This window comes from Saccopteryx bilineata, chromosome 4, assembly GCF_036850765.1.
Source record: "Saccopteryx bilineata isolate mSacBil1 chromosome 4, mSacBil1_pri_phased_curated, whole genome shotgun sequence".
Classification (NCBI taxonomy): domain Eukaryota; kingdom Metazoa; phylum Chordata; class Mammalia; order Chiroptera; family Emballonuridae; genus Saccopteryx; species Saccopteryx bilineata.
The window spans coordinates 26948259-26969975 of NC_089493.1; the positions used below are offsets into that span (position 1 = coordinate 26948259).

The 21717-nt window shown below is 40.4% G+C and overlaps 1 protein-coding gene across 3 annotated transcripts in view; it reads right to left on the reverse strand.

The window, feature by feature from the left end:
• The window catches only part of YLPM1 (YLP motif containing 1), a 77566-nt gene that overhangs the window by 48997 nt on the left and 6852 nt on the right, over positions 1–21717 (reverse strand). For all 3 annotated transcript variants that reach the window (XR_010731006.1, XM_066272248.1, XM_066272247.1), the window contains exons 2-4: positions 10941–11174; positions 9206–9385; positions 6515–7506 (exon numbers count right to left, since the gene is read on the reverse strand). Coding sequence is in view for 2 of the 3 variants with exons in the window: in XM_066272248.1 (XP_066128345.1) it covers positions 6515–7506; positions 9206–9385; positions 10941–11174 (1406 nt within the window). In the remaining variant the exon portion in view is untranslated. The remainder of the gene's footprint in view (positions 1–6514; positions 7507–9205; positions 9386–10940; positions 11175–21717) is intronic.

Consider the following 21717-nt stretch of genomic DNA (forward strand, 5'->3'; position numbering starts at 1 on the left):
AAAATTATCAGATGAAACAGAAGATAAATGTCTCTACAGCTTCTTTCAAGGCTTTAATAAAGATGTGAAATTTATCATAAGTAAGCTCTCCAACTATGAGTCCTCAAAGGACAATATCATAGATCAATATTCTCAAACTCAAGATTTGATGTGTGAACAACATATTTCTACAAACAGAACAGAAATGTGGTATTGTCACCCACTTAGTTATTAAATAGAAAGGACTTCACAAAATATTTTATGGCAAGAACCTGGACCATTTTGCTTTGTTAAAAGATATGACAAAAATATTTCATCTTTTATGATGTTTGTAGCTAAAATTTATTTGATGCAGTTTTATTCTTTAAAATTTTTATTAGAATTTCTAGTAAGTTGTTTTTCACTATCACTTTATTCTTGCTTCTGTAAACTTTCTGTTAAATTACTTTAAAATTAAAAAAATAAAAAGACCCACCTGACCAGTGGTGGCAGTGGATAGTATGTCGACCTAGGATACTGAGGACCCAGGTTGGAAACCCTGAGGTTGCTGGCTGGAGCCCAAGGTCACTGGCTTGAGCAAGAGGTCACGGGCTCGGCTTGAGGCCCCGGTCAAGGCACATATGATAAAGCTATCAATGAACAACTAAAGTGCCACAACAACAAACTGATGCTTCTCATCTCTATCCCTTCCTTTCTCAGGGAAAAAAATATATAAATAAAAATATATACAAATAAATAAAAAGGGTCCACTGGACCTAGATGGTAAATGGTGAAGATTACTTTTCTGATATACTGAAGAAAGTAAAAAGTGCTGTAGAGTGAGATACAGTCAAGACAACCTAGATAATACTAGACAAAAAACTGATATCAGTAGATATAAAGAACTCCTACATATTAAGAAAAAAACCAATCTAATAGAAAAATAGAGAAAAAACTTGAATCAGTATTTCATAAAAGAGAAAATTCACCTGAACAATAATAAAATGGAAAGGAATCAACCTCATTCATCATCAGGGAAATATAAATTAAAGCTGTATTATAATATCATTAAACATCTACTAAGATGGCTAAAATTTAAAAGTTTAACAATACTAAGTATTGATGAGGATGCAAAAAAAACAAAAAACTAGAACACAGAAACACTGCTGGTGAGAATATAAATTAAAACAATCACTTTGGAAAACTGTTTGACAAGATCAAAGCAGAACATATAATCGCATGATCATGCAACTCCAATCCTTATATATATCTAAACAAAATTAAACACCCACACCTACGTGCATGCATCTAAAGGGAGATATATAGTACCAAGACATGTAGTAGTGTTTTCATAATAAAAATTAAATAACCATCAATATTAGAATGGATAAACATTACATATAATATATTCATACAATAAAATACTGTACAAGAATGAGAATGAACAAAATACAGGTACACACAACATGGATGAATCTCTATAATGTCAAGTGAAAGATGCCATTCAAAACAGTATATACAGCCTGACCTGTGGTGGTGCAGTAGTTAAGGAGTCTCCTGGAATGCTGAGGTCGCCAGTTCAAAACCTCAGACTTACCTGGTCAAGGCACATATAAGAAGCAACTACTATGAATGATGTTTCCTGCTCTTCTCCCACACCTTTCTCTCTCCCTCTCTCTCTCTCAAATCAATAAATAATTTTTTTTTAATTTACTGACTTTCATGAGAAAGGAAGGTAAAAATAAAGGGAGAAACAGAGACAGGAACATCCATCTGTTCCTGTATGTGCCCTGGCCGGGGACTGAACTGGCAACCTCTGTGCTTCGGGATGATGCTCTAACCAACTGAGCTATCTGGCCAAGGCAATAAATAAAACCTTAAAAAAAAAAAAGTACATACAGTATGATTCTGTTTATATAAAGTTCAAAAAATAGGCAAAACTAATCTATAGTGTAAGAAGGAATGGGAAGGGACATGAGGGGGGACTTCTCAGACACTAGAATTTCTACTTTTTGATCTGAGTAGTGATAACATGGGTGTGTCTACTTTGTGCAAATTCATTAAGCTGTACACTTATGACTGTGCACATCCCTGTACATTACCTTTTAATAAATAAGTTTTATTATTAAAAAATAAAAGATTCTGGGAAACCAACATTCACTTTTTTTTGAGCAGTGGTAGTTTTCTAGAAGACTGGATGAATCCAATGATAAACATACACACAGTTTCATAATAGCTACCCTGGATATTAAACAATGTGGTATGCTATTTACATATGAAGTAGTTATACTTGACTTTTTGGAAATCTTCACTGTTTTTAGAAAGCAGCCTATATCTGGATTTTGCGAAAATTCGAAGTACTTTATAATACTTTAATAGTGTGTTACTGGTAAATCTACCCAGCTCTGTTTAAAACAAAAACAAAACAACAGTGGCTTACCATACCAGTTAGTTATATGTGTTTATAGCAAACTCCAAACTCAACTAGTAAGGAAATTTTTCTTAATAGTGTGAATTATTCTTACCTTAGTCTCTTATACTAAGTACTCAGATTCTCACTGATATTTTTTAACCTAGTTACATGGGAGAAAAAATAACTATGCTTGGTCAGTAGTAATAAACTATACTTTATATGGTTTAAAAACTTGGAGAAGAGAATAGAAAAGTGGATATGGATGACTGTAACTCTTATATGTAATCTGGTACACTTAGAACTGAGTATTCTTTCCCCTGGCTCATTGGAAGAGATATTTAAAACAGAAAGAATAGCAACAGCTTCATATAATGAAGTCATATAACATATAATATTTTGTGTCTCGCTTCTTTAGCATAATATATTGAAGATTCATTCATACAGTAGCATGTAGCAATACTTGGTTTCTTTTTATGGCTGAATAATATTTCAGCCATAAAATGGGCTAAATGAGCAAAAAAGTAGAAGAGAATTAGAAACAGCAATGACTTAAGCTACATAGTTTGGGGAAAGGCTTTTAAAACAAGGTAGATAATGTGAACAGGATCCAATTCAATGACAAAATAAAAGTTGTAGGTGAAAAAGCTGGGAAGGGATATCTGAAACCAATCTAAAAACAATGTAATAAAAATTTATCAAGATTTCAGCAGACTAGAATGTCAGCCTAAACCTAACTAGATGAAATGTAAAGATAAAGTCTTAGACAAAGAAAAAATAAAATAAAAAGCAACAGCACAAGCAGGATGAGAGAGACTTGGCCTAGTAATAGCTAATGTGAAAAAAACCTGGAAAGCCTGTGAGAGTGCTAACCAAAAAAGGGCAATTTTTTCAGGTACGTAAGTACATTTTTATAATGAAGTTGGTAATAGGTCTATGGTCCTCGGCATCTGAAGGAGACTTGACAAACCAAAAAGGCCCTTCAAAGGACAGTGTGCAATATAGCAGGAAGAAGCTAGAACCAATGTTAGTATGAAAAAGAAGAATTTGAGTTTATGTGCTGGCAGAGCAGAGAGGGTAAAGCAGGCTGGGGAAGAAGACAAGAGAGAGGTCTTTAAATAACTGTAGGAACACACTGTACAAAGAGAAAGAGAGGATAATTTATTATGTATTGTACCATAAAGGCAGATCTAGAATCAACAGGTCAAGTTATAGTAATATATTTATTTATGGTCAATGTAAGAAATCAACTTTCTAGGAAACTGTCAGTGTTTAAGTAGAATCTATCAACTGCTTGTCACAGGAAGTACAATGAACTTGTAAGTGAATTAGAAGGCCTTGGATTCTAATCCCATCTCAACTACTTACTAGCTATATGATCTGCGGCAATTTATTTATAACCGCTTCAAAGTTCAGCTTTCCTTATCTACTTACCTCATGAGATCAGTGAGAGGAATAAGGTAATATAAACAAGATGACAAACTAAAATGCAACACAAATGTGTGTTACTGTAGAGGGAATACTGTGTTAGATAATTGCTAACATCCTCCTAGCAGTGAAGTTATCGATAGGACTTTGAGACAAGAAAAAACTTAAAATGGCCCTAAATTTACAAACTCAAGATTTGGTAGACAAAAGAGAGAAACATTAATATGACCAAAAATTAAAAAAAAGAAAAGAAAAAAAAGGAGCCCTATCAGGTTGGCTCAGTGGTAAAGCGTCAGCCCGGCATGTGGAAGTCCCAGGTTCGATTCCTGGTCAGGGCACACAGGAGAAGCGACCACCTGCTTCTTCACCCCCCAGGTGCTGAGGATGGCTCCATTGCCTCTGCCTCAGGCACTAAAAAAAAAAAAAAAAAAAAAAAAGGTTCGGTTGCTGAGCAACAGAGCAACCACTCCAGATGGGAAGAGCATCACACCCTAGTGGGCCTACCAGGTAGATCGTGGTTGGGGCGCATGCAGGAGTCTGTCTCTCTGACTCCCCTCCTCACTAAAATTTAAAAAAAAAAATGAAACAGGAAATCTTTGTCTCACAAGGTGTTAAAAATGTACTTCTCTGGTAGCAAATTAGTTACCAGATCTAAAAGGTAATACTCAATCCAGGAGATAAGTAGGAATTCAAATCAAGAAGATAAACATGCCAAATAAATATCACTGACTGTATGAATATCACTGACCTAAGCACTAAATACAGTATTTAACGAGTGCTTTTGCTCTGAAGACCCTGTGGACTTAGCTCCCACTGGGTATACACTCAGGCTCCACTGTTCCAGGGACAAGATCCTGAGCAGGTAACCCAGTCCCCTACGCCCATTTGTGAAGGGTAATTGTAGGGTATAAAAATTCAGTTTGTTGAGAAGATTCCATAAGATAATGTATGTAAAGCCTCTGGCAAGCCTTCTGGTACACAGAGAAATTCACGTTAACTGCCTCTAATTAGCTTTGATTTTGGATGAAGTTTTGTATTATATTGTTTTCAGAATTATAAACTTGAGAAATAAAATGAAATCAACTTTTTTTTTTTTTTTTTTTTTTTTTTTTTTTTTTAGTGAGAGAAAGCTAGGAAGGAAGGGAGGGAGAAGAAAAGCATCAACTCATAGTTGCAGCACTTTAGTTGTTCATTGATTGCTTTTCTTAAGTGTCTTGACAGGAGGACTACAGTCAAGCCAGTAACCCCTTACTCAAGTCAGTGACCTTTGTGCTCAAGCCGGTGACCCTGCGCTCAAGCTGGATGAGACCACACTCAATCTGGCAACCGCAGGGTTTTGAACCTGGGTCCTCAGTGTCCCAGGTCAATGCTGTCTCCACTGCGCCACCACCAGTCAGACAAGAGATATATTTTGTTCTCAACTGTTGAAATCAGAATTAAATTAAAAATGATATAGATCCATTGACACTGAGATGGAAACAAATGTACTGATAATACTTAGTATGATCCTATTTTTATGACATATATTTTAAAAATTACTATCGTCAGATAATAATCTCCAGTGGAATTAAATGACTTACTATTTTAAGTACTTAACTGTATAAATTTTGTAAAAGGAATATGTATTTCTATTACAATTTCTAATTGGGAGAAAATCTTACAGAAATGTATTTTCTGTAGGAAAATTATCATTCAGGCCAACTAAATGATTTACAAATTTAGAAAAATGGATTTAACACCTTTTAAAAGGTAAAGATAAGAAAATACTTAAGAACTACTAGTAAATTTTTGTGTACACTTTTTAATACAAAAATGTGTTTCAGCCCTGGCCAGGTAGGTCACTTAGAGCATCATCCTGATATGCCAAGGCTGTGGGCTCCATCCCTAGTCAGGGCACATACAAAAACCAACCAATGAATGCACAAATAAGTGGAACAACAAATCAATGTCTCTCAATCTCTCCCTTTCTAAAATCAATAAAAAAGAAGAATTAAAAAAAAATGTGGTTCAGACAAAAGAAAAACATCTCCCAAACTGATGAACACATAAAGGATATAAGATCCATTTGTCTATTCTGTAAACACAGAGCAGGAACTTAATAAATATTTGCTGAACAAATGGACAAAACAAAAGTCTTATTTACCCTTACACTAAATTTGATTGCCTTATTTCACTACAATATTGGCTTATCAATCTTTATCTCCAAAAGTTAGCATATTAGCTAACAAAGAGAAGCTATCAATTCAGTTATTTCTCAAACAAAAAGCAAAAAAAGATAAATATTACTTCTGAAGATGAAAAGTCAAGAAAAAAAAAAAAAGATAAGCATTACTCTAAAACATCACATCCATCCTGCACTATACTCTCCACATAAAGGATAAAAGCAGTAACAAAAAAATGGGGGCGAATGACAAGATAACCTGGACATGTTTTCTTTGACTATATGTACCCTGATTTATTGATGTCACCCCATTAAAATTAATAAAAATTTATTTTAAAAAATGGGGGCATGTTACCATTTCTAGATTTCATGTCTAATAAGTGAACAATAAATACTAACCTTATTAATTGTACACTAGGAATGTGTACAGATTAAAAGTACAAAGAGAATACCAAAATTGTGTAAATGAAGTTTTTTAAACCATCAAGGGCTTCTCCCTCTAAATCAACAAAATCAACAAATCAGCCAAACCCAACAAACAAAAGAGGAAGACCTACCTTGGCCCTTTTGGACCTTCCATGTAACTGCTTCTAGGAGGATCTGGAAGCAATCCACCTGGCCTCACTGGCATGTCCTTGACTGCAGTGATTGGCTGAGATGGAGCAACTGAAGACTCCCCAAGTCCTTGCTCTGAGAACGAACTGTATGGCAGAGTAGACTTGCTCAGAGGAACTTTAGAATTCCCTTGTTCTGAAGGGCCAACAGTTGATTGTAAGGAAGGATGGTACGCTGAGTGTGGGGCTGAACCAAAAGACACGGGAGTGGGAAGTAATGCTGGTCTAGGTTTTTCTGGAAGTTGTGAACTCTGAGAACTGGAGACTGGTGGAACTGGGGCTCCTGTTAATTGAGGAGGCATCCCTTGTGGAACCCCAGGGGGAGGTATTCCTGGAGGAGGCGTGGCTGAAGACAATGGTGGAAGGGGCATGACAGGTGGAGGTGCCGTTGAAGAGAGAGATGGTGGGGGAAGAACTGGTGGTGGCCCTACAGAAGTGAGGGAAGGTGGGGGGAGAACCGGTGGTGGCCCTGTTGAAGACAGAGACGGAGGCATCACAGGTGGGGGCACAGAGGTTGGTAGAGAAGGAGGCATCACAGGTGGGGGCATGCCAGGTGGTGGCACTGAAGCAGGCAAGGCAGGGGGCATCACTGGTGGTGGCAATGATGGAGGCAATACCGGAGGGGGCATTGTTGGTAGAGGTGGAGGCATCTGAGAATATGGAACAAAAGGAGGTGGCAATGACATGTTCCCCATATAGTGGTTCTTCATGTTCTGAAATGAATTGACTTTCTCCTGGAGAAAGGTCTGAGTGGTTTTCATATGTCCCTGCCATGTCTTCCACTGCTTCTCATATTCCTGAAGCTGATCTTTATGAGGATAGGAATGGAGCTGTTCCTCCCACAGCTGAAATTCTCGCTCCCATTCTTGGTAGAGATGTTGAAACTGTTGCTGTTGCATCTCATAATGCCGCAGTTGCATATCTACAGACATAGTCTACAAATAAAGAGATAAAAATTATTTCAAAACATTCATATAAGAAAATTAATAACAGGATATTTATCAATGAATCACGGGCTTTTGAAGGTTTAGGAAACTAAAACACTAAAGATTTCAGGAGGATAAGGATAAGCTTATAAAATCTGTTCAGTGAACCCTGACTGGTTGGCTCAGGGGTAGAGCATCAGCCCGGCATGTGGATATCCTGGGTTCGATTTCCAGTTAGGGCACACAGGAAAAGCGACCATCTGCTTCTTCACCCCTCCCTCTCTCCCTTCTCTCTCTCTCTTCCCCTCACAGCCAAGTTAGAGCAAGTTGGCCCCGGGTGCTTAGAATAGCCCTATAGCCTCACCTCAGGCACTAAAATAGCTCCATTGCCAAGCAGCAGAGCAACGGTCCCAGATGGGCAGAGCATCGTCCCATAGGGGGCTTGCCCGGTTAATCCTGGTCGGGGCGCATGCAGGAGTCTGTCTCTTTGCCTCCCTGCCTCTCACTTAAGAAAAAAACAATCTGTTTGGCGATGATCATTCTTTCTTTGATTTAGTTATACAGGGTGGGGTAAAAGTACGTTTATAGTTGTATGCAAAACAGTTTATTCTTGTATTGTTATTTATTAGTTATTGTATTATTTTCCATACAAACAATTGTAAACCTACTTTTGTCACACTTTGTATGTTATAACAGAGTTGAAAAATATCAACAAAATACTAAAGAAACACTTAACTCAGCAATAAGTACTTTTCAAGTTTTTAGTATTACTATGGATCATTTAAAGAACTTTAAAAAATGATTACTATAGACATATGGACATAAGTTTATATAACTCAAGATGTGAGACAAACAAGTTAAAGTTGTTTCATCTTTTACGATGTATTTGTTAGGTTTTTCATGGTAATTGTTTTTTGATGGATTTTTGCTTGTCTGTTATCGTAGTGATTTGTAGGCAAAACACAAGTTACCTTGAAGGTACATGATAAAAATCCTGGTTCTTAAGTACCTTAGAAACAGTATTTAGTAACTTCATAACAGTACTCTAAAATCTGTCTGGGTTGCCTGACTGGTGGTGGTACAGTGGACAGAGCATCAACCTGGGACACCGAGGTCCCAAGTTCAAAAGCCCAAGGTCACCAACTTCAGCATGGGCTTATCAGGCTTAAGAAAAGGCTCGCCAGCTTGAGCAGGGGGGTCATCAAAATGATCCCATGGTTGCTGGCTTGAGCCCAAAGATCACTAGCTTGAAGCTCAAGGTCACTGGCTTGAGCAAGGGTCAATGGCCCGTCTGCAGCCCCCTGGTCAAGGTACGTATGAGAAGCAATCAATGAATAAGTAAGGTGCCGCAACTACGAGGCGATGCTTCTCATCTTTCTCCCTTCTTGTCTCTCTCTCTTTTTCTCTCTCTCACTAAAAAATAAATAAGTAAATAAATAAATAAATAAATAAATAAAAAAAATCTGTCTGGGTTGACATGATCAGAAGACTTCATTATAGCTAGCCCTCCGCAAGAGCATCTTCATAATACCACACTTCCCAAGCCCCCAAGGCACTTGACAGTTAACTACTTGGGCACCTCTTGAGAAACATCTAATTGTCAATAATTGGTTTCTTTTCTTCTTCACACTTACTTCTCTTTCAGTAATAATAAATCTTTTAAATGCCCGGGGGCAACCTCCCATGTGTCAGCTGAGGAAGCACTTGCCTGCATGTGTGGTGGCTGCTGTATGATCTGCTGGTACTGCTGCAGGATCTGCTGTAACTGAGTGTGCTTCTGCATTATTCCCTGATACTGGAAGCCGACTCGATGCTGCTGGTGCTGCTGCCAGTGAGCTGCTGCAGCCTGCAACTGTTTTAACCTGGCGTCTTCTTCTGGGTCCTCTGACTAGAGATAAAAGTGGATACATTTTTATTTTAAGTCATAAAATATCAGCAATCAAATTAGTAAGAAACTTAAATATTGTATAAAGTATTGTATTGTAATACAAAGTCCAGTATCCCTACAACTCTGCCTGATTTAGAAAAACCCTTATATCTTTAGAAAAATACCTAGTCCTATCTATTCGGTGAGCATGGCCATCAATACAAAGGAGTGTGTAAACTCTAGACTTCACTAGAGTAATAATCTCACTGTTCTTAAATAGGATAATCATTTCCCCAAAAGTCAATCTACATCTACTGTCCTTTTCATTCTATGAGAAACCTCTTTCCTTTTCATCTTAGTCACTTTTCACAATGAAATACAGTGTAATTATTACAATTCAATAAAGTATCCACATAAGGCTCTTAGGACCTTTGGACCAATGCGAGAACTTTCCATGTGCCAATAAGTTGCTAAGTGCCAATAAGTTGCTAAGTGACAAGAATGATCACATTTAATGCTCTAAGCCAGTAGTCCCCAACCTTTTTTGGTCCACGGACTGGTTTAATGTCAGTAAATATTTTCACGGACTGGCCTTTAGGGTGGGACGGATAAATGCATCATGTGACCGAGACAAGCGTCAAGAGTGAGTCTTAGACGGATGTAACAGAGGGAATCTGGTCATTTTTTAATTAATTAATTTATTTTTAACAGAGACAGAGAGAGAGTCAGAGAGAGGGATAGACAGGGACAGACAGACAGGAATGGAGAGATGAGAAGCATCAATCATTAGTTTTTCGTTGCGCATTGCGACACCTTAGTTGTTCATTGATTGCTTTCTCATATGTGCCTTGACTGTGGACCTTCAGCAGACCGAGTAACCCCTTGCTCGAGCCAGCAACCTTGGGTCCAAGTTGGTGAGTTTTTTGCTCAAACCAGATGAGCCCACATTCAAGCTGGCAACCTCGGGGTCTCGAACCTGGGTCCTCGGCATCCCAGTCTGACGCTCTATCCACTGCGCCACCGCCTGGTCGGGCGGAATCTGGTCATTTTTTAAAAATAAAACATCGTTCAGACTTAAATATAAATAAAACGGAAATAATGTAAGTTATTTATTCTTTCTCTGTGGACCGGTACCAGTCCGCGGCCCGGGGATTAGGGACCACTGCTCTAAGCTACTGTGCAGATGAGGAAACTGAAGCACAGAAAGGTTAACTAACTTACTCAGAGTCACCACCAGCAAGTGGCACTGCCTGGACTACAGCCGGGGTCATTCAACAATAAAAGTTGAAGCTCTATTGCAGTGTGCTGTCAATATAAAAATACCCTGGCATCCTTTTAGTGCTTAGAGACACAATTTACAAGAGTAGCTAACTGTTCAATCTGTGTATGCTATAGAAAAAAAAAGAGAGCATTTTCTAACCCTGATAAGGCATAATCTGATTATTATATAAATGGAATTTTACATGTACTTAAAAAAACACAAAAATATATCTCCATTCATGACAAAGGTATATATAAATGAATCAGAAAAAAATGAACAATTTAATAAACACCAAACAATGAATTTTATAGTTACCTGGGATTCCTCAGGTGGGAGAGGGGGTGGTGCCTCCTCATTAGGAGGTGGTAATGGGGGCTCCTCAGACGGAGGGGGTTCTGGTACTTGACTGGTGGCAGGTACGGTCACTTCTTTTACAGGCTTGGGAGCATCCTTTGCTATGACAGGACCCTTTTTGTGTCCTGGCAAATGCACTTTTGTCCTCTGCTGCAAACTAAGCAAATGCTGCCGATACCAATACTGCTGCTGTTCCTACAACAGAAACAATTTTTAAGAATTTGACTTGGGCCCTGGCAACAGAAACAATTTTTAAGAATTTGACTTGGGCCCTGGCCGGTTGGCTCAGCGGTAGAGCATCGGCCTGGCGTGCGGGGGACCCGGGTTCGATTTCCGGCCAGGGCACACAGGAGAAGTGCCCATTTGCTTCTCCACCCCCCCCCCTCCTTCCTCTCTGTCTCTCTCTTCCCCTCCTGCAGCCAAGGCTCCATTGGAGCAAAGATGGCCCGGGCGCTGGGGATGGCTCCTTGGCCTCTGCCCCAGGCGCTGGAGTGGCTCTGGTCGAGGCAGAGCGACGCCCCGGAGGGGCAGGGCAGAGCGTCGCCCCTGGTGGGCCTGTCGGGTGAATCCCGGTCGGGAGCATGCGGGAGTCTGTCTGACTGTCTCTCCCCGTTTCCAGCTTCAGAAAAATACAAAAAAAAAAAAAAAAAAAAGAATTTGACTTGGGCACTGTCCCTCTCGGGAGCACACCTGCACCTTTCCCCTCCTCTCCTTTTCCTCCAGGCACATTACCTTTGCCTTTCCCCTTGTAAGCTTCAAGGGTCCTTTTTCTGAGTCTGTAACTTGTTTCCTGAACCTATGCAGCCCAGCTGGCTCACTTCTACTACCTCTGTAACTTTTCTAAATAAGCTTTCTCTTATGATTTGAAAAAGAAAATTTTATTTGACAATCCTGTATAGCTGCAACTTGGTGTTTACAGAGAGCCTCATTTGTGTCTGTGTTCATAACTCTATATGCAAGAAAAATCAAAACTCCATTGAGAAAGATAAATAAGCAAGATGTTCAATTCCCTCCCCAAATTTATGCATTTTAAATTAAACTATGCCATACATATCAATTCAACATACTTCTCTACTCTTGCAAAACACATACTTTTGGAAGGAAGAGCAGTCTTTTTGATAAATGATCAGAGTAATTCCTCTCAGAATGCATAGGCTACATGCTTTTAACCTGTCTTTAGTTGTTCAGATTTATCCACTGGGGTTTGTAATTAATGAATATAACCAAATAATCCTACCTCTTCTCCCTGCCTTCACTCTTTTAAACGCTTTTTGTATCATCAATCTAGCCATACCCAGGAATATTCAGTAGTCCCTGCTTATCCATGGGTGATGCATTCCAAGATGTCCAGTAGAGGCCTGAAATTGAAGATAGTACCAAACCCTATCTGTACTGTGTTTTTTCCTGTACATACATACCTATGATAGTTTAATTGATATGTTAGGCACAGTAAGAGATGAACAATAACATAATAAAATAGAAAAATTATAACAATGTACCATAGTAAGTTACATGAATGTGCTTCTCCCTCTCAAAATAATCTTACAGTACTATATGCACCGTTTTTTTTTTTGTGATGATGTGAGATGATAAAATGCCTACGTGATAAGATGATGTGAGGTGAATGAGACTTTATTAAGTAAAATAAGGGTTCCTGAACACAAGCACTGCAATATTGGGGACCTGATAATTGAGACAGCTAATGGCATGGGTAGCATATACACCATGGATGTGCTGGACAATAAGATGAGTCACATCCCAAGCAGGATGGATCAAGACAGTGCAGGACAATGGGAGATTTCATTACACAATGCAGAAAACAGCATGAGATTCAAAATTTACAAATTGCTTACTTCTGAGATTTTCTCATTTAATATTTTTGGACAGTGGTTGATCACAGGTAACAAATTGCAGGAAGCGAAACCACAGATAAAGGCGGAAGTATACATAAAGGAGAATGTGTTTTTAGATGCGTTCTATTTATTTTAAAAGTCTCACTCTGCCTTCCAAATTATACTGTAACTTACTTTTTTGGAAGTCTGTTTTGTGCTTCCACTTTAAAAGAACCACAGCAAGTTTAATGTGGAAAAATATTGGAAAATACAGCTGATCCTCATTACTCGTGGATTCTGTATTTGTGAATTTGCCTACTTGCTAAATTTTATTTCTAACTCCAAAATCAATACTCAGAAGCTTTGGTGTTCATTTCTGGACATGTGTACAGTGGTAAAGAATTTGAGTCGCTTGACTTGCACAGTTCCAGCCCAGGCAGAACACAGCCGAGCCTGCCTTTCTGTTTAGCTCTCATACTGTAAATAATTGTCCTTCTCACAGTCTATTTAGGGCCACACTTATTGCATTTCTGTGCTTTCTGTGTTAGGAATTTGTTGTTTAGAATGGCCCCCAAGCATAGCTTTGAAGTGCTGTCAAGTGTTTCTAAATGCCAGAAGGCCTTACAGAGAAAATGCGTGATACATAAGTTTCATTCAGGCATGTTACAGTGTTGCTGGCTGTGAGTTCAACATTAATGAATCAACAATATATATTAAATAAGATGTCTTTAAACAGAAACACACTTGGCCCTGGCCGGTTGGCTCAGCGGTAGAGCGTCGGCCTGGCGTGCGGGGGACCCGGGTTCGATTGCCGGCCAGGGCACATAGGAGAAGCCCCCATTTGCTTCTCCACCCCCCCCTTCCTCTCTGTCTCTCTCTTCCCCTCTTCCCCTCCTGCAGCCAAGGCTCCATTGGAGCAAAGATGGCCCGGGCGCTGGGGATGGCTCCTTGGCCTCTGCCCCAGGCGCTAGAGTGGCTCTGGTCGCAGCAGAGCGACGCCCTGGAGGGGCAGAGCATCGCCCCCTGGTGGGCAGAGGGTCGCCCACCCGGGCGTGCCGGGTGGATCCCGGTTGGGCGCATGCGGGAGTCTTACTGTCTCTCCCCATTTCCAGCTTCAGAAAAATACAAAAAAAAAAAAAAAAAGAAAGAAAGAAAGAAAGAAAGAAAGAAAGAAAGAAAGAAAGAAAGAAAGAAAGAAAGAAAGAAAGAAAGAAACACACTTAAAACAAGGTTATGTATTGACTGGCCTGTGAAAATGTGATCAAAGGCTCACAGGAGCCTAACCCTGTTTTTTCCTCTTAGGAGCAATGGTTCATTCAGACTTCATTAATTCAGCATTCCTGGTGACTTTATAGAACACAAATAAACAGAACTGACTGTATAAACAGCAATAACTATTTATTTATTTATTTTTATTTTTTTTACAGAGAGAGTGAGTCAGAGAGAGGGATAGACAGGGACAGACAGACAGAAATGAAGAGAGATGAGAAGCATCAATCATTAGTTTTTCATTGCATGTTGCAACACCTTAGCTGTTCATTGATTGCTTTCTCATATGTGCCTTGACCGCGGGCCATCAGCAGAGCGAGTAACCCCTTGCTGGAGCCAGCGACCTTGGGTCTAAGCTGGTAAGCTTTTGCTCAAACCAGATGAGCCCGCGCCCAAGCTGGCGACCTCGGGGCCTCGAACATGGGTCCTCTGCATCCCAGTCTGACGCTCTATCCACTGCGCCACCGCCTGGTCAGGCGCAATAACTATTTAAATCAATAAAAAATCTTACCACTCAGAAATAACTACAGGATCTTCATTACCCCAGTATTCAGTATATCAGTGGTTTCCAACCCTTTTACACTTGGGGACCAGTGATAATAGATTATTTTGGGGACCCCTAAGGCAGAAATCGCCCTAAGCATAAGTGAATTCTACTAACATCATGGGTCTATAATCTTCATACAACATCAGGGTGGTTAACTCTTTTGCGGACCAGCACAAAATTTCTGGCGGACCAGTCTGCAGACTGGCAGTTGAAAAACACTGCACTATAAAATCCCCATGGTTGCCTGACCAGGCAGTGGCGCAGTGGATACAGCATCGGACTGGGATGCAGAAGGACCAGGTTCGAGACCCCGAGGTCACCAGCTTGAGCGTGGGCTCATCTTATTTGATTATAGCTCACCAGCTTGGACTCAAGGTCTCTGGCTCGAGCAAGGGGTTACTCGGTCTGCTGAAGGTCCACGGTCAAGGCACATATGAGAAAGCAATCAATGAACTAAGGTGTCGCAACGAAAAACTGATGACTGATGCTTCTCATCTCTCTCTGTTCCTGTCGGTCTGTCCCTATCTATCCCTCTCTCTGACTCTCTCTCTCTGTCCCTGTAAAAAAAAAAAAAAAAAAAAAAAATCCCCATGGTTACAAGGTTGCTTAAGAAAGTTTTCACATTAAAATATTCACCAATAAATTGTTCTATATACTTCCACAATTAACAACATACATTTCTACTATAATTACAAGAATGCAGGATAAAAGTAATTTTGGAGAACTTTAGAACTCATTATTGATAGCTGAGAAGCTAGCAAAAGTCCTACTAATTAACAAGCAAAAAGAATTTTTATAATGGGAGCTACATAAGAGAATGTTTGAAAATCAAAGATCGAATAATAATCCTTGGGAAAAATTGATAAATCCATAAAAGATTGTTCAGGGTATCCTAAAACTAAATTAAAGATGAAATATAGGCCCTGGCCGGTTTGCTCAGTGGTAGAGCGTCGGCCTGGAGTGCAGGAGTCCCGGGTTTGATTCCTGGCCAGAGCACACAAGAGAAGCACCCATCTGCTTCTCCACCCCTCCCTCTCTCCTTCCTCTCTGTCTCTCTCTTCCCCTCGCGCAGCCAGGGCTCCATTGGAGCAAAGTTGGCCCAGGCGCTGAGGATGGCTCCATGGCCTCTGCCTCAGGCGCTAGAATGGCTCTGGTTGCAGCAGAGTGATGCCCCAGACGGGCAGAGCATCGCCCCCTGGTGGACGTGCCGGGTGGATCCCGGTCGGGCGCATGCGGGAGTTAGACAGACTGCCTCCCCATTTCCAACTTCAGAAACATACAAAAAAAAAAAAAAAAAAGATGAAATATGTTGCCATATTATTTTTTCACAAAAATTATATATGGAAACACAATCTATACTTTATTCTTTCTCCATTCTAAGACTCAGCTTTATAATTTTGAGCTTTATTTTTTCCAAGATTGTATCTCAAATCAATTTTTTTTACTTTTTGCCTGACCAGGCAGTGGCGCAGTGGATAGAGCGTCGCCCCCTGGTTTGCCCGAAGGTCACTGGCTTGAGTGCAGGCTCATCCAGCTTGAGCATGGGCTGACCAGCTTGAGTGCGGGGTCACCAGCATGAGCGCGGGATCATAGACATGACCCCATGGTCTCTGGCTTGAGCCCAAAAGGTTGCTAGCTTGAAGCCCAAGGTCACTGGCTTGGCTGGAGCTGTACCCCTCATCAAGGCACATATGAGAAAGCAATCAATAAACAACTAAAGTGCCACAACCTCAAGTTGATGATTCTCATCTCTTTCCCTTCCTGTCTGTCTGCCCCTCTCTCTGTCTCTCTCACTTAAGAGTAAATTTTTTTTTTTTTACTTTTTATAATAAACTTTCAGTGCCTATGTTAAATGAGTTCATTTTACTTGCATTCGCTGTGACTAATTATCTTTGGATAACCAGGATTTCTTACATTGCTAATACTTGATCGTCTTCTTCAATTTTCCAAATGAAAACAGATGCATAAAATATACATAATACATATAAACTCTTTCTCACTTAACATACTGTTTTATCTTTTTTTTCACTCACAGAATCTAATTTTCGGCCCTGACCAGTTGGCTCAGCTATAGAGCATCAGCCGGGTGTGTAGAAGTCCCAGGTTCGATTCCTGGTCAGGACACAGAGGAGAAATGACCATCTGCTTCTCCTCCACTCCTTCTTTTCCCTCTCTCTCTGTCTTTCCCCTTGCAGCCATGGCTTGAATGGCTCAAGCAAGTTGGCCCCTGGCACTGAACATGGCTCCATGGCCTCACCTCAGGCACTAAAACAGCTGGTTGCCAAGCAACAGAGCAGTGGTCCCAGGTGGGCAGAGGATCGCCCAGCAGAGTGCTTGCCTGGTGGATCCCAGTTGGGGTACATGCGGGAGTCTGCCTCTCTGCCTCCCCACCTCTCAATTAAAAAAAGAAAAAGAATGTAATTTTCTTAAGAGAGAAATGTCTCGTGCTTTTTTCTTTTTTTCTTTGCCATATGTATATCTCATAGTTTATGTATGCATTCTACAGTTGATCAATTTTCTGGTTGTTTCTAGATTTGCTATTACAAACAATGCTGCTGTGAGCATTTTGTCTATCTTCTGTGGTGCAGGTACTAGACTTTCTTTTCTAAAAGATAAAATTACCATATTTTTCCATGTATAAGATGCACCCTTTTTCAAAAAATTTGGGGTCTAAACACTGGGTACACTGGTTATACAGTGGTTGTAGATTTTTTTAACCTGCATTTCTCACTTTTTTGCGCTTGTATGAATTTTATGATAAATAACACTTGAGTTCAATAACTTTATGTAATACTTTTTTTTCCAAATTTTGGGCCCCAAAACTAAGGTGCATCTCATACAGAGGAGCGTCTTATACATAGGGAAATACGGTAAATTTAATGAGGTGACATTGATCAATAAGAGTATATAGGTTTTAGGCAAACATTTCTACAGCATTTACTTTTTTTATTATTATTATTTTTTTTTTTTTTACAGGGACTGAGAGAGAGTCAGAGAGAGGGATAGATAGGGAAAGACAGATAGGAACAGAGATGAGAAGCATCAATCATCAGTTTTTCGCTGCAACATCTTAGTTGTTCATTGATTGCTTTCTCATATGTGCCTTGACCGCGGGCCTTCAGCAGACCAAGCAACCCCCTTGCTCGAGCCAGGTGAGCTATTCTTTTTTTTTTTTTGCTCAAGCCAGATGAGCCCGCGCTCAAGCTGGCAACCTTGGGGTCTCGAACCTGGGTCCTCCGCATCAGAGTCCGACGCTCTATCCACTGCGCCACCGCCTGGTCAGGCACCACTTCACTTTTATCTATGTCCATGAGTCTCACTTTTATATCCCACCTATATGTGGAAACATATAGTTCTTAAGTTTTTTCTAATTTACTTATTTCACTTAGTATAATGTTTTTCTTATATCTGGTGCTGAAGCATGGTGCTAGAGCATACTGTAGGATGTCAATAAATGGTTGTTGATCAACTGAAGACTTCCCTTTAGGCCACTCATTTCTGAAACTTGCTCCAATCCACTGAGAGGAATATATTTCATCTTATTAACTCCATCCTGAAGTTTAGGTCATGATTGGGTTTCTTGTTTTTAATTATCATATATATAATCACCAATTCCAGGATATAATTGCTTTTACCATTCAATATAAAACAAAACAAAACCGGCACAGTGATCATGATAGTCAACAACAGTGCAGTATTAAAATATTTTCAACTTTCTTTTACTATTTTATGAAAATACTAAAAATAGCAATAAGTTTACTACCTTTCAGCTTTCAAAAGTTAAATCTCTTTCCAGTAGAAAGTAAAAGTTTCTTTTTTAGTTGCTTTGAAAAATCACTAAAAGATACAAAGATGCAAACTGGCTCAAGCTAGAAGTCAATGGTTACAGATGGGAAGACTATACAGATCTTAAGATTCTTTATCAATCTGCACCCTTCTTATTTTCCTGCTTGCCATTTTTGTTTTAAACCTAGTCTAGGGTTAAAAACCTTGTTAGAAGCTCAAGTAATTGCTAATTTACTGACAGCAGGCACCACAGGTAAATTTCTATTTAATATGAACCCAGTAAGCAGAAACCGGGTCTAATTCAATTCTAGGAATAGATTTTGGTGAATGAGACCCAATGACTTCACTCAAAAATGCCCTCAGTGGCCCTGGCTGGTTGACTCAGCGGTAGAGCGTCGGCCTGGCATACAGGAGTCCTGGGTTTGATTCCCGGCCAGGGCACACAGGAGAAGTGCCCATCTGCTTCTCCACCCCTCCCCCTCTCCTTCCTCTCTGTCTCTCTCTTCCCCTCGCGCAGCCAAAGCTCCATTGGAGCAAAGTTGGCCCGGGCACTGAGGATGGCTCTGTGGCCTCTGCCTCAGGCGTTAGAATGGCTCTGGTTGCAACAGAGCAACACCCCTGAGGAGCAGAGCATCGTCCCCTGGTGGGCATGCCAGGTGGATCCTGGTCGGGCGCATGCGGGAGTCTGACTGCCTCCCTGTTTCAAACTTCAGGAAAAAAAAATGCCCTCAGTGACCCCAAGAAGAATGATTTACCTTTATTTTAGAAAGGAGTAAAATTTGCCTGGACTTGCTAATGAAGCTGAACTAGTCCCCAGTTCTTCTGAATGTCCCATCATATCAGACAATTCCATTTTATATGGGATGGTAGTTCACAAGTCAAGGAAAATCACAACATATGTCACATTTAAAAAGAGATTGAATGGAGTTAAAAAGGATGTGGCCCTGGCCAGTTTGCTCAGTGGTAGAGCGTCAGCCTTTGTGTGGAAGTCCTGGGTTCAATTCCTAGTCAGGGCACACAGGAGAAGCACCCATCTACTTTTCCACCCTTCCCCCTCTCCTTCCTCTCTAACTCTCTCTTCCCCTCCCACAGCCAAGGCTCCACTGGAGCAAAATTGGCCCAGGCACTGAGGATGGCTCCATGGCTTCCACCTCAGGTGCTAGAATGGCTTCGGTTGCAACAGAGCAACACCCCAGATGGGCAGAGCAGCTCACCCTGGTGGGCATGCCGGGTGGATTCCAGTTGGGCGCTTGGGGGAGCCTGTCTGACTGTTTCCCCACTTCTAACTTCAGAAAAATACAAAAAAAAAAAGGATGTAAGAATTATTTGTCACAAATATCATTACCAAAAAAAAAGTGCTTAATTTATTCATCAAGCATTACTAACTGCTTTGCTACTGGTACAGTTATTAACTAGGCACTAAGTAATTTTTCTAGTAGGAGATACAAAGGAGGAGAGTGAGAGAACGAGAGTGAGAGTGAGAGACAGAGAGAGAGCTTTAAAGATTTATTTTGGAGACCTTTCCTCTCTAGGTTGATTATTATAAATGCCTATAAGACTAAATGTACTATGTCTTACATCCTAAAGCAAAGGGGGAAAGGGAAGAACTTGATAAAATATTGTATTGTATTTTCATTTAAAACATATTTATTTTCAAAATATTTGAAGTTTACTTTCTTTTTTTAAATTTTTTTTAAGAAGTCACCAATTGTCTTTTTATTTATTCGTTTTAGAGAGGAGAGTAAGCGTGTGAGAGAGAGAGACAGAGAGAGAGAAAGAAAGGGGGGAGGAGCAGGAAGCATCAACTTCCATATGTGCCTTGACCAGACAAGTGCAGGGTTTCAAACCAGCAACCTCAGCATTCCAGGTCGACGCTTTATACCAGGGGTCCCCAAACTTTTTACACAGGGGGCCAGTTCACTGTCCCTCAGACCGTTGGAGGGCCAGACTATAAAAAAACTCTGGCCTGACCTGTGGTGGCGCAGTGGATAAAGCATCGACCTGGAAATGCTGAGGTCGCCGGTTCGAAACCCTGGGCTTGCCTGGTCAAGGCACATATGAGAGTTGATGCTTCCAGCTCCTCCCCCCTTCTCTCTCTCTCTGTCTTTCCTCTCTCTCTCTTTCTGTCTCTCCCTCTCCTCTCTAAAATGAATAAAAAATAATAAAAAAAAACATGTATCTTTACAAAAAAAAAAAAAACAAACAAAACTCTGAACAAATCCCTATGCACACTGCACATATCTTATTTTAAAGTAAAAAACCAAAACGGGAACAAATACAATATTTAAAATAAAGAACAAGTAAATTTAAATCAACAAACTGACCAGTATTTCAATGGGAACTATGCTCCTCTCACTGACCACCAATGAAAGAGGTGCCCCTTCTAGAAGTGCGGCGGGGGCCAGATAAATGGCCTCAGGGGGCCACATGTGGCCCGCGGGCCGTAGTTTGGGGACCCCTGCTTTATACACTGCACCAGTACAGGTCAGGCGAAGTTTACTTTCTACTCCAGGAGATTAAGGTCAGTAAATAATCTTAGTTACCTCTTAAAAAAAAAAAAAAAAAAAAAAAAGGCAAGCTCCTCTACTGCACCTCTTCCTCCAGCCCCTGCCCTCATTCTCTCTCTCTCTCTCTCTCTCTCTCTCTCCCTTCAGTCAAACTTCTTGAAAGAGTTGTCTATACTCACCATCCCCATTTCCTCACCTTCCATCACTCCTCAAATCAATGCAATATGGCTTCAGTCACTATGAAACTGCTCCTGCCAAGGTCAACAATAATCTACATGTCAGTACATGCAAAAGATAACTCACAGTCTTTATCGTGCTTGACCTCTCAGCAGTACGTGACAGGGCTGATCTCTTCTGCTCCTAGAAAGTCTTCCCTTCACTTCTGTGGCACTGCTCTGTCCTGATTGTCCATCTACATATTTGGCCTTTTTCCCTGTTGATCCCTTTAGATACTGAGATTCTGTGAGGCTAAGCTCAATGTCCATTAACCTCTCTATTCTTACTCTACACAACCCTCGGGAGTCATCCTTTTTCTGTGCCTTCAAATACCATTTCTACACCGATGACTCACAAGTCTATCATGTCTCCCTGATCTCGCTTCTAAAGTCCACACCTACCTATATCTAACTTCCAGTTGGATATCTCTATTTGAACTCATGTCTCAAGAACTTGAAACTCAGTAGATCAGGGGTAGTCAACCTTTTTATACCTACCGCCCACTTTTGTATCTCTGTTAATAGTAAAATTTTCTAACCGCCCACCGATTCCACAGTAATGGTGATTTATAAAGTAGGGAA